This window comes from Chamaea fasciata, unplaced genomic scaffold (assembly GCF_029207755.1).
Source record: "Chamaea fasciata isolate MVZ Bird 193981 ecotype frontalis unplaced genomic scaffold, bChaFas1.0.hap1 SCAF_13, whole genome shotgun sequence".
NCBI lineage: Eukaryota > Metazoa > Chordata > Aves > Passeriformes > Sylviidae > Chamaea > Chamaea fasciata.
Window position 1 is genome coordinate 9,870,648 of NW_027094098.1, and position 12,761 is coordinate 9,883,408.

The 12,761-nt window shown below is 40.1% G+C and overlaps 1 protein-coding gene across 4 annotated transcripts in view; it reads left to right on the forward strand.

Moving 5' to 3' along the window:
• Positions 1-12,761, forward strand: part of CHCHD6 (coiled-coil-helix-coiled-coil-helix domain containing 6) — a 111,457-nt gene that overhangs the window by 56,057 nt on the left and 42,639 nt on the right. For all 4 annotated transcript variants that reach the window (XM_066195174.1, XM_066195173.1, XM_066195171.1 and 1 more), the window contains one exon: positions 3,170-3,240. In XM_066195174.1, the coding sequence (XP_066051271.1) occupies positions 3,170-3,240 (71 nt within the window). The remainder of the gene's footprint in view (positions 1-3,169; positions 3,241-12,761) is intronic.

The window sequence follows — 12,761 nt, forward strand, 5'->3', positions numbered from 1 at the left end:
CATGTTTTTAAACTTATTTCTGCAACTAAGACTGCCAGAAGCTTTATTTAATAATAGTTGAGGTCTCATGTTCAACTTTTTCTTTGTGAGCTGCCATTTTATCTCAAGCATCAAATATTGTGAAAGTAAATTAAAAGCAGCGTTCGTGTCTTGTAATTTCGTGTGGAATGTTCTCTCTTTTACTGTACCACTGAATATCGTTTTATGAAGATAAAGGACTTCACTAAGACTACAGGAAGCTCAGACTTTGTTTCAAGTGCAAATACCACACCTTGATCCTGCTGAATAGCCCTTGTGTGGAGGTGACCCTGCTGAAGTTGGGGGAAGTGCTCAGGTGGTTCCTGGCTTAGCTCCTCATTTGCTAAGCTATATTATAAAGCCCTCAAAAGTTCTCGGTCACTGGAATGTTCTCTCCTGCCATAGTGTGGTGGGTAAATTGCTGAAAACGAAGCAGATCTTGTGTCTGAAGTAGTATAGATGAGAATCTTTGGAAAATTATTTTCTGTTAGTAGAGGCCCCAGATCACAGAACCTGCTGTGCCTGTGCCCGTGCCCATGCTGAAAGGCCCTTCTCTTGCCCATTTAGCCCATTTGATGCTCATTTAATGTTTAGGACAAAAGGGAATGTTACTTCCCCAAGGTTGGAAAGGGTCTAAAGGTCAAGGAAAATGTATTTAAAAAATCTACTTGTTGAACAAACTCCAGCTTAAATAGAAGCCCCTTGTTTTTATTGCTTGAGGAAGCATTTAAAGGTGCTGATTCATAGTATTAGAAATATTGTTTTATTGCGTTTTAGAGCTTTTGAAGGGGAGAGGTCTGAATCAACAGCAAGAGGCCCAGTTGGATCACATGGAAAGATGTTTCCTTTTCATTTTAAAACTCAGCAGCTTTATCTGCAGGCCGAAGATGTTCTCGCCCCTCCTCAATCTTTGCATGATGCCTCGTGGCTGCTTTGAGACCAAGTATTTCCTCCTTTCCCTCACTGAGATTCTTGCCTCTCTGTTCAGGCTCTCACTTGCCTGCTTTTAGCAGTTTCAGAATTCAGAACTAAAGCCCGGGTTCCTTTCTCAGCTATTTTTGTCCATGTCTGTAGTTGATGGTGAAGATGAGCCTGACCAAAGTACTGGGCAGTTGAACTCTCTCTAATAAACCAGGTAGGGCTGTGCTGCAACCACTTTAATCGACAGTACATCCAGCGAATGATTCTGTTGGCTATCATTACTTTCCTTAGGTGGGTTAAATGGGCCCTCATGCTGGGTCTCACGTACAACATATTTGTTCCTGTTTTCCTCTCCCACTGCTGTTTCACTGCAGAGTGGTGCAGGCTAATAGTATCTGACAAGGACTACTTCCTATTGCCTGGAAAGTGTTTAAATTTGCTACCTTGCTTTCTCTTTTTCCCACTTTCTCTCATTCTGATCTCTCAGATCCAGTCCCTTTGAGAAATCAGACAGTATGAAATATGAAAATTGCTTGGGTAGTAATTGGAGAAACGATGAGACCTTTGAAGCCCAATGGAGATAACGCTTACATCTGCTTATTCACATTGTTTAATTTTTAATAGCAAATTTAATTAATGAAGCACAGGTCTTGTGGTTTCATGTGTGAATAAGTAACAGCAGGGAGCTGTAAGTCATGAGGTCTGTTTACAGGCCAGAGAAAAAGGCACCATTAGAAGCTGAACTTTCCAATATAGGAAGGAGAAAAATGGATTTAATAGCATTGAAGTTTGACCACTTTGTAACCAGTAAGTAAACAAAAACATTAATGATAATTTGTCAGTAAAATGCATTTTGAAGTGGTTAGCGCTCCATGATTTCTCAGTTTAAATCTGTCTCCTAGGTCAAAGTTTGAAAAAGAAAATTCTGTTCTGTTTCTTTTGGTATGTAACATAAATTCAGGCACCAGAGATAAAATGCTTAAATATAGCACCTTCAAGCCCAGGCTCTGAAAACCTTTATAAACCTTCCAATTAGGTGAGCTTCACACGACTTCAGAGATACAGGCAGCTGTTATCCCTCACTTGCAGATGGAAAATGGTGACTTGCCCAAGATTGCACAAGTGGCAGAACCACTAATAGAACTTGAGTTATATCTGTCCTTTCCTTTTTCCAACCACTGAACAGAATGTGTCAGCTCATCATGTGCAGGACCACAGCTGCATTTATGGGAAAATAAATGAAGAAGAGCAAGAATAGTCTTCTATATAAAATGACCAAATTTGGGGAGAGACGAGATAGCAGCTCGAACTAGCCCTAAATGAATAGCTGTCCTCGCTTTCAATACCATTTTGTCACTTTTTTTGATTGATTATTGCATATTTTTTGCTTGTGCCTTTTCAGAGTAAGAACCTTGCAGATGAGCTTTGAGCGAGGTAGTTGCCAGTGGAGTCCAGCGACTTTGCCTAAAGCAGCTTTATCAGTGGTTTAGTGACATGAGACCTTGTAGTGCAGTCTCTGGGAGAGTGCAGCCATTCCCTCTTGCTGTACCTGAGAGGCTCCTCATTGCAGCCCAGAGGAGGAATTCATCCTCCACGTTTAGTGACTGAGCAGTTGTGAGCTAAAACTCTTTCTGTGCGAGTTGAGGAGAATTTAATGCAAACCTCTTAAGCCCTGCAGCAAGACACTCCAGACTCTGTTTGGCAGCGCCTTAACTGAGACCTGATACACCTCCCTATGTTGTTAAAAGGGAAACAGGCTGCATAATTTTGTTTTAAAGAATAAGTAACATAAGTAGAAGTACTGAAATGTAAAATGGATTTTCCAGCGCTAGCAGCCAATTTTGATACTTGCATGTCAGTAACTTACAAGAGCCTTCACAGCAATTAATGAAAGAAGAGAATAAAACATGCTCGAACTCAAAATAACTCTGTGCTGGAAACACCTTGTTTTTTGTGGTTACATGGAATAACCAAAGCTCAGGTTTGGTTGGTAGCAACCTTTCTCCCTCTTTCCCTTCACAAAGGTGAACCTTGGAATGAAGGATGTGTCATGGCCTTGATGCGTTTTGCTGAAAATAAAATCGACTCTTAAGTATTTCTGGTGTTCTTTTAACTGCATATTCTGTTTGTTGTTGGAAATCGTTATTAATTATAGAAGATGACTTTGTGACAAGGTAAGATCTGAGATGCCTTTAATTTTTAGAGCTGAGCATTCTATTCTTTGTTTCAGAATGCCGAGATCTACAAGCTGACATCCGAGCAATATCAGGAGGCAGCCACCAAGGCAGAGGAGCGGATAAAGTGAGGAGCCATGTTTGTTCTTTTCAGCAGTTCCACTTGCATTTCATAACATTTTGTGTGTAGCTTCTGGATGTTCCTGTAAACAGAGTGTGAAGTTACCTCCTGTCAGGTACTCAGGGGGCTGAGGAGGTGTAAGCTGGCATGTTCTCTTTCTCTGCCAAGCTTGAGAGAGTTTAGTATAAAGTTGATAGATCTTGCAAGGAAGGATGAGGGAGAGGAGAGGGACTTTAAAAATTAATATTAAATAGGAATATTTACTAGGGTTTTCAAAATAGCAGTGGAACATGTTTAATCTATTCCAACTTTGACCCATTTTATTTAACCTACACACTGCAGCATGGGGATAGGAAGAATGGCACCTCTTCTGAAGTTTTTATTGTCCAGGAAAAAAGAAGGTAAACAGTCTAAATCTCATCCCTGTTAGTTTCAAATTAGAGTTGTAATTTTCATGAATGCTTTCTTAGAATGGGTGCAGTGATTTTTCTGGTCTTTTTTATTTGCCTTAGCACAGTAAGTGGACCTTTAATGTTGCCTTTTTGCCATGAGCATATATAGTGTTAAAATTATATTTGTATTTGCCAGTAGTGTTATATTCCTTATTGTTCCACATGCACTAACAGCTGCCCAAGAAAAAATATTTTCTGTAATTCTTTAATATTAATGAGGCTAAAGCAATTATGCTGTCAAGAGCAGCACTCGAATCTCAGTTGGGTAAACAGTTGGCCAACATGCAATAAACTGGAGTAGCAGCATATGTAGTCCGGTTGGGTCCAATCCAGACTCTACAATACTTAATTGCATAAATAGATAATATAGTAGTGATGAATATGTTAGAGGGGTGTGCAGTATATTATGCTGTCTTTATTTAAAATCAAGTTTGACTGCCAAAACATCACATAACCTGTTGTAATTTCATGTTTTTGTTTGGACAGTCAAGGAATAAGTTGCTAAAGAAGCCAAAATAAGGCAGCTAACACATTGCTTGCATTTCCATCCTGTTTTCCATAGCAGAATTCTAAATTCTATTTAAAAATAAAATTTTAAAAAAATCATGGGATGTAATGTTCTTATAGTCTTTGATCAGTTGAATCTTTTCTTGGATTTGCTTCTGCAAATGTGTGATCGATTGTCGGTGAAGTTGTGTAGTTGTGATTTATCCTTGTGACTTGGTAAAGGAAGCGACTGGGACCTGGGATTATGTTCTTCACTTACTATAACAGACTGTAACTACCTTATTTTTTATAGGTAGTCTGGAGGTTGGTTCCTGATGTTTCCGTTTCCTTAGGTCTGTTCTGTTTCTTGTGGAAACGAAGACTGGTAATGTAGGGAATTCAGGAATGCTACCATTTCTTACAAAGGTTAGTGATAGAGACTAGCACAAATGCTAATGAATTCTTTCTTTCAAGATTCAGAGAGTGTGCTTGTGGTCTCTGAAGGGTTTCTTCCCCTTTTCTTTGAGCCTTTGTCATCTAACAGTCCCTGACTTCTGGCCTTGTTGTATAATGCTCTTCTATTTGATGGCAATATGAACTTGAGCCATTATAAAGGGACAGATTCATCGGGCTGTCTTCTATGCAGCAAAAAGAGACACCTGCCATAATGTGAATTTTGTGTGAAAAAGTAATATGGCTGGGGGTATCTTGAAAAGGGACAAGATGAGTGGCGCGAGTGAAACTTAGGGTGAAGTTGAATATCACGCAGTCTAGTTCTTTACAGTAGAAATTGCCAGCAGTGGCCAGGATTGTACTGAGCTGAGCATTGAAGTTCATGATCTGGGACTGATGATGCCCTTTGATAATTGTACATGCAGGAAGAATCATTGCTTTCCTCCCATCAGCCTGCAGTGTGTTACTTCCATCAGCATGCAGTGACCCTTTTCAGATTGCTGCCTTGTGTTCGGCACACCGTACAAACACCCCTAAAGTGTTCTTGTGCCTCACACCTGGGTCATGATATGGCTGAGACAGGGCCGGGGAAAGTTCCTTCCTACACTGGCATCCATGCTCAATTGATAGGACTTGAAGTCTGTGTGTTCTGAGGTTCTCTTGTTAGGCATCTTACATTCAAGTCTTTCTACAGCCTGTTTATGGTAATAACCTACCAGATGCTGTGGCTTCAGTGGAAAGAATAGTTTGCTCATCCTTTTCTGCACTTTCATATTAGACATCCAAGCACAGTAGGTGCTAGGGTAGGTTAGACTGATTTATGCAGGTCTAGTTCTTTGGTTCGCAGGAATAAACTGGCACTCCTACAAAATTATGTGAAATAGAATATTAGCCAAAGTATGAAGGAAGTATAGGTCTGCCAGTTTCTGGTGCTGGACTATGATATCTCCTTAAGGAAAGGAAACCACGAGTGGCACTTTCTCCCTCTGCAGAGAGTCCATATCCTTCACCACAGTGTCTCTTCCTGAGCTTCTGTTACCCCTGTTACACTGTGAAGACCTGTTCCTGGCACTTGTTCCTTTTGAGAACAAGTATTTGTTCTCCTCTGCCACTGTGTATCAGCAGAGCTGATGGGGGAAAGGGGAAATAGGGCTGGGGATCTTACCACAGTGAGTACCCTGTTTTTCAGAGTCAGTGTCAAAGCAAGGAGAAAGACTATCTGAAACAAAACCTCAGTGTTTTCTTGGCATTTAATGACTTTTGTAATTCTTTTATCAACACTTACAGCTCTGTACAAGTGGTCAAGTGTTGCACGGACTGTTTCCACTACTTAGTGATTGTCAAACATTGCAGGATTTAGGAATATTGTGCACTTTTCCACCAGTGACCCTTCACAGCATGCCTGTGAGGTGGGCAAGTAAACCTTCCTATCTCCCTTTGTATAAAACTAGAACTGAAATACTTACTGCTGAGCTTCATATTAAATCACTGACACAGTCATTAGCTCTTGGTTTCCACTTCAAGGCTTGATGTCTGCATGGCCTGAATTGTGCAATAGACTTTGTTCCTCACCTCTTCACCTGAAACCAGGCTGCTCTCGTCTCCACATACCCCTCTCAGAGTTCCTCCTTCTCCTTTGTTCTAGGCTCTGTCCAACCTGTTTTATTTCCTCCCAGAAAAAAGATCCTAGCAACAAGATACCACTGAGCACAGCTTTCAGCACCTTAAGCAACTTGCCCTTGCTGCTTGCATGCTGTGGTGAATTGGACAGTTGCCACGGACATATTGTCTCAACTGTGTTGTTATAATTGGTGCATTATTATTTTTCTCTCTTGTTAACCAACAGAATTAAAGTCAGGGGACCTAGAACTTCCCCCTGCCTTCTTTCCATGTTTAGCAAACTGCACACATCAGTAACCACCCACAAAGGAAGCAGTGTGTAAATAAAAAGCCAATGCTCCCCACCCTTCCCTTCGTTCCACATCCTTTTCTCAGTGTTCATAGAGCCATGACTCAGACTGGGTTTAGAGAAGACAACTTGCTAATCCCCTCCCTGCTGCAGAAAATAAAATGGCATTTCATTCCAAGCTCTATTAATGCACTCGCTCTAGGGATAAAGCAGCACTCCCAAAAGGCAGTGGCCAAATTTTCTTTCTGTTGCGTTGTCTTTGTCTTCTTTTGAGTGTTACATTTAGATTAGCTTCTGAGGATTAAATGTTATTACAGTCCCTGGATCTGTTAAGGGGAAGGGAAAAAAAAAAATCAGTAAAGAGGTGATGGCTTAGTGCAGCACTCTGGATTTATCCTCAAAGTACTGGTTTGGTGGTGGGTGTTTTTTTTGTTACTTTCTTTTTTTCTTTTATTTTCTTTTCTTTTGGGAAGGTTGTCTTATCACTTTTTTAAAAAAAATATTTATTTTTGTAGTTGTTACTTTTGGATGCAAGAATTGGCCTGGGTGAGGGTGCGACTCTAAAAGGTAAAGCTGCAGGAGTCAGGTGAGGGGATTAGGAAGCTGTTAAAAGATAAAATTGTTCTGAAGCTGAATTTCCATCGGAGATCTCCCTATAGTTTTCAGAACTGTTTCTGAAGCTGCTTAGTGATGACTCTGTTGCTTTGCATGTTGTCCTGAGAGGACTGCACGTCCTTTGTGCTGTTATCAAAGAGTGCATAAAAAATGTCAGTATCTTATCCTGGTGGAGATCAGCTGTGAATCCAAGGCAGCTTTCCAATGGAGAAACTGCCAAAGATATTTACTCCATGTAGGACTTAGCATGTAAGAGTTTGATTTAATGGTCCTAACATGTTTAAACTTAATGGAAATGAGTATTTAAGGTACTACGTTAGAGAAACCAGCAAGTAGTAAGTATCCTCCTGGCTGAACATGAAGTAGGAAACTGCATTGACTCACTGAGAGTTGAGGAAGGAAGTTAGTAGATGGATTGTCTGCTGGCAACAGGGAATGTTTGGCTTGATTTTGGTACTCATGGAAATGAAAGTTTTATTGAATTGCACAAGGTTTTATGAGGCTGATGGCCCCTCAGTTGGAATGGCAAGATTAACTGGACCTAGAGAAACTAACTTTTTTGTTTCTTTATGTAGATCTGTTTATAAAGTTTATAAAATAGTTATGTAGTGTTACTTGAGTTTGTTAATCTTGAAGTCTACTGTGAGGCCTTGGGTATTTCAACAGAGAGGACTGTGCCCAGGAGACAAGGTCTGAAACAGTTATTATATGGACAGTTGTGAAGCCAAAGGAGAAGGGTAAAGACATCATAGTTTTCAAACAAAATTGCTCTGGGATTTCTCCTATCATTAGATTAGATAAATGATTAATTTAGTGTTGAAATTAAGAGCCTCTCCAACAGGGATTTAAGAGTTTTCAGGAATAAGAGATTGATTATTGCTGGAAGCTCATCCATAGCCTTACCTCAACATAGTGCTTTTGTGCCCTGCAATGATGGTACCTTCATCAAAATTATTTGACTTTGTCCCAGTCCTGTTCTTCCCTTGGTGCTTGGTTTGTGCTAGTTGTTTCTTCTTCTGTCTGCACGGAGTCTGTTTCATAATCTTTAAATAAAGAGATGGGTTATTAGTCAAAGCTTTTCTGTTTCTCACTTTTATAAAGTTCCTCTTAGTAGGAAATTAAAATATTCTCTAAGAGATTATAATGCATGAGTTTCCTCAAAGTTATTTCAGGAGATGGTAAAAGTATATGGGTGAATTTTGACTTGGTGTCATTTTACATGGTGTGCATTTTACTGAAAGAAAGTTCTGATTATTTTCAGTTCTCCTTCACTAAATTTTTCACTCATTACCTTAGCATGTTAACATTTTCCTTGTGAATTCTGGAAGACCTATTACTAAGCAAATACTTTTACCAGTGCATTGATTTCACAGAATCACAAAGTTGAAAGAGACCTCCAAGATCATCGAGTCCAAGCCCTAACACCTCAGCTAAACCATGGCACTGAGTGCCACATCCAGTCTTTCTTTAAACACATCCAAGGATGATGACTCCACCTCTTCCCTGGGCAGACCATTCCAGTACTGTATCACCCTTTCTGTAAAAAACTTTTTCCTAGCAACGTATATTCTCCCACTGCTTTAGGAATATGGCATGTGGGAATAGAAGTTGAATATGTGCTGTGGATTTGCATAAATTTGCTAATTGGGTCGGATTATTCTTTTTTTGAACCAAATTTTAAATCTTGAAAATTTATTAGATTGTGTGCTGTATCGAAGCTGTTGAATCTTCTTTCTGAAGTTCAGTTCTTGGGGATTACTAAGATGCTGTTTCTAAATAAGATTTTTGTTTTGCCCAGTTAGTAAAATGAGTAACATTCAATGTAATGTTCACAGTATTTTGTTTCCTCTCATGTGTGATGAGAGATGAGTCCAATGAACTGAGATTGCACTTCTGTTAACACTGAAAAGCTGGTATCTCTTCAAAATTGCAGGAGCATTTCTTCACCACTACCTTGGTAGAACTTGGGCACTTATAAAATAAGTACTGAATAGAAAGGAGTTGAATAGCAAAGGCAGAGGTGCCAAAAACTCCATGTAGTCTGTTAGAGATGTTTCTGTTGCTATCGATTTTTACATGAAAAGCACTTGTTTTCTGTAGTAATGTTGCCTTTATAAAGCCCTTAGATCAGGCTTTGTTGGCAGGCCAAATCCAGATTGTTTTCAGAAGCATGGATATTTGTGCAGCTGTTAAAACAAACCCCAGTCATACTTTGTGCACCAGAGGACATGAAATATTTCAGTTCACAGCGCTTTATTGTGGAGAATACATTGAAAATAAAAGCAGTTCTCTGCCCTCACATTGGGAATTGCGTATTCCAACGTGTACCATGGTGAAAGCAAGGTTTCTCCAGGTTTCATAGTATCTTATTGTGTATCCACAAATAACGGCAGATCCACACCAAAATCTAGAACTTTTTGTGCCTTTGAGGTGCCTTCCCCTCACCTTGGCTTGAGTTGGGAATGGTGTAATGAATATTAATTAATGACCCAGCTTAGCGTATTCCTGCTGTGTTTTTCTGCCTCCGTCTTCAGTGGGTGTGTGGTGTAGTGTGCTGGTGGTAATGGTGTGGGGCTGATCTGTAAAGGACTGAGGTTAAAGTTGTCTGGGGAAGCTTTCCAGAAAGAGTGGTGAATTAAAGATGTCAGAAGCAATAATGCCTCAGAAACCACTTGTTACCAGCGAATTAATGACTTGTTTGCTAATTAGCAGCCTGAGGCGAAGTTGAGGGAACACTCTAACAATCTGGTCATTAATTCAGCTGCAACTGATTTCAAGGGCAGTGTTGCTATTTTGAACAGTAGTTGTATTCTTGATTCTGGATTATACACGCTGTGTCCTTCCTGTTGAGTCAGTCTCCTCCTGAAGTCTTGGAGGGATGGTAGAAGACACCAAAGGCAAGTACCAGCGGGGGAAATTTGAGGAAATAGTTTGTTATGTAGGTCAGAGCTTCTATATTTTTGTCTTCTGAGGAAATAAGGACTGTGGCAGGACTGCAGCGGACACCTTGCATCATGGTGATTCATCTTCACAGAGGAAGTTGGTGGTGTTTAATGCTGAGCTGATGAGAGATTGAAGTCCTTTGCTCCCTTATAGAAGAGAAAAATCATCTCTGCCGTCAAATCAGGCTTCAAAAACTTTATTATTTATTTATTTGTGTTATTTTGATAATTCATGAAGTTACTCTGATAAAATGGGTTTCTAGGCTATGGGATACTCAGCCTATTGTGAGAGAATCCTGCTAGGTTTGGTTCTTTCTATACTTGTATTTTTCTTGTTAGTCCTGGCAGTGTCTCTTGCTTGCATGTCTGGGACATATACATACCATACCAACTACAATTCAAACTAATTTGACCCAAAAAACTGGCATTTGGAAGGCAGGAGCACTTGTTCAGGGATGAATATTGCTTCGTTGGAGAGAGCTGGTCAGTGTTGTGCTGACTGCAAGGGCCACCAGCAGCACACTGGAGCAGCATCAGGAGGCACAGGCTCGCTTCACCTGAGACACTTCATATGCTGTTCTCCAGACTTAGAACCATGTTACCTAAATTGTTTTAAGTTTTTTCTGTTTTCGGAGTACTTCTTGAGCTTACAGTATTTACTTAAAAACAAAAACAAAGGAACAACCCCCAACCATTTTTGGGAGGCCAAAAATGGACTTTTAAGACTTTTTGTGTGTGCTTGCTTTGAAAGTACCATTATTGATGTTCTCTGAGGGATGAGTAGCTGCTTAATGGGGATCTTTGCTGAGTCAGTGTTCAGAATTGTATAGCTTGGTAAAAGGGGGCACTGTGGTTTTGAAGATTAAAGAATGTGGGCAGAAGCAAGGGGATTTTTTTAATAAGGTGAATGTTTAGCTTCAGATCCCACCTGAACTTTAACACCGTCAGCTTCCATCTCCTCTCTAAATTTGTTTTGGCATCTTTAGCAGGATATGCTACTCTGTCAGTGCAGAATATACTAACGGACTCATATTTTTGTCCATCCCTTTGTGTAGCATGAAGTCAGCTGTCAACTAGGAACCTAGTGCAGTGCTCAGTGGCATTTTGGAAAACTGACTGTTCAAATTTGGCTGTTCAAATGGGTAGTCAGGCTTTTCTTTTAAAAAAAGAACATTTCATTTGCATGTGTGACATTATTATAAGATCATCTCACACAGGAGAACTTTACTGATCCTGCTGTCCCCCATGTCTTGTGGTTATATGAAATCAGCATATCCCATCTTCGGTTACTTTATTTAGAAAACTTTCTGGGAAGGTATTTAGTAGACCAACACTTCTCCTACTAATTCCCAGACATTATATCACTGTCACAACCCATATATTCTTAGGGCTTGTGCTGTGTGTCTTCTGCAGACTGCATGCCTTCCCTTCCTGACCTGAGATCTTAACCAGTTTCTAGATGATGTTTTTTATCTGAAGAAAGAAAATCCCTATTCGGATCACTTGTTGGGCTGTGTGTTGTTTTCAAATTCAGTTATTGCTTGCTATATTGCTTTTCTGCCTTGTGGGAGCTGAGCCAGCTTCCTTTCTGATTCAGAGAACTCCTTCCAGCAACAAGATTCTGACTCATTCCTGCTTGGCTTCCAGAGACTGTTTTGCTGCTAACTTTAGGCTCTTCATCTTTGCTAGTCAACTTTTAGTAGCTTGGCATCTTTGGGAAAAAATGGTGCATGGCTTTGTGGGCAGGAGATCCAGTTTTGTTAACTTCTGTATCTCTTGGCAAGTGAAGGAAGAGGCATTAGTTTTCATCTTCCAAACTGGCAGTTTCTCATAGCTCAGTATTCTACCTTCATAATTGGTAAAGAATTTACATCCAAATGTACATTGGAATTTTCCACTTGTGGGGAAAAGTCTCTCATTATTCTAAACCACTTTCCATCTGCCATGCAGAGTGCTCATAGGGGTGGTTAGTTATTGCATTTGCAGGTTCAGTAGGATAAGGATAATTTTTTTTTATATGGTTTAGTACAGTTTTTTGCTTATTGCTACCCTTCTGTTCCCCCAGAGACCCACAGCCCACCACCACAACCCTAGTGCCAGCAGCTTATGGGGTCTAAGCAAGCCAGTTGAATTTGGTTGAAACTGTACTTAGCAAAACACAATGAAGTATGAGTCAAAGTCTTTCAGGATGACCCATTGATCAAATGAGAAATGAGCACTTGTGTGTGAGAATAAACAATGCAGGAGGACAGGGGAGTTTGGGATACACTGGAACTGGAGCCAGCATTACATGGGTCACACAATCTCTTTGCATCAATTTCATGACCGAAATGAAAAAGTTGTTGATTTCTGAAATTAGAGGTTGTTACAGAAAACTGCTAGATTCTAGTCACTTGCGACATCCATCTGTGTTTTATTTGGTTTTTTGTTTGTCTGTTGGTTTTTGGATTTGGTTGGGGCTTTTTTTGGTGAATGAAATGTTGTTGGAGCAGGCTGTTTCTGCTGAATGCGGTACAGTGACACAGTAAGTGACTGACGCTTGAGACTTGGATTTTGTGGTAACTTTTGTTCTCAGTGATAAAATCTAATTACTTACATAGAAGAAGATTTCAGAGCAGCTTCTGCATATCTGTGATCAGAAGGAAAGTAGGTGTCTGTTCTGGGAAGAAC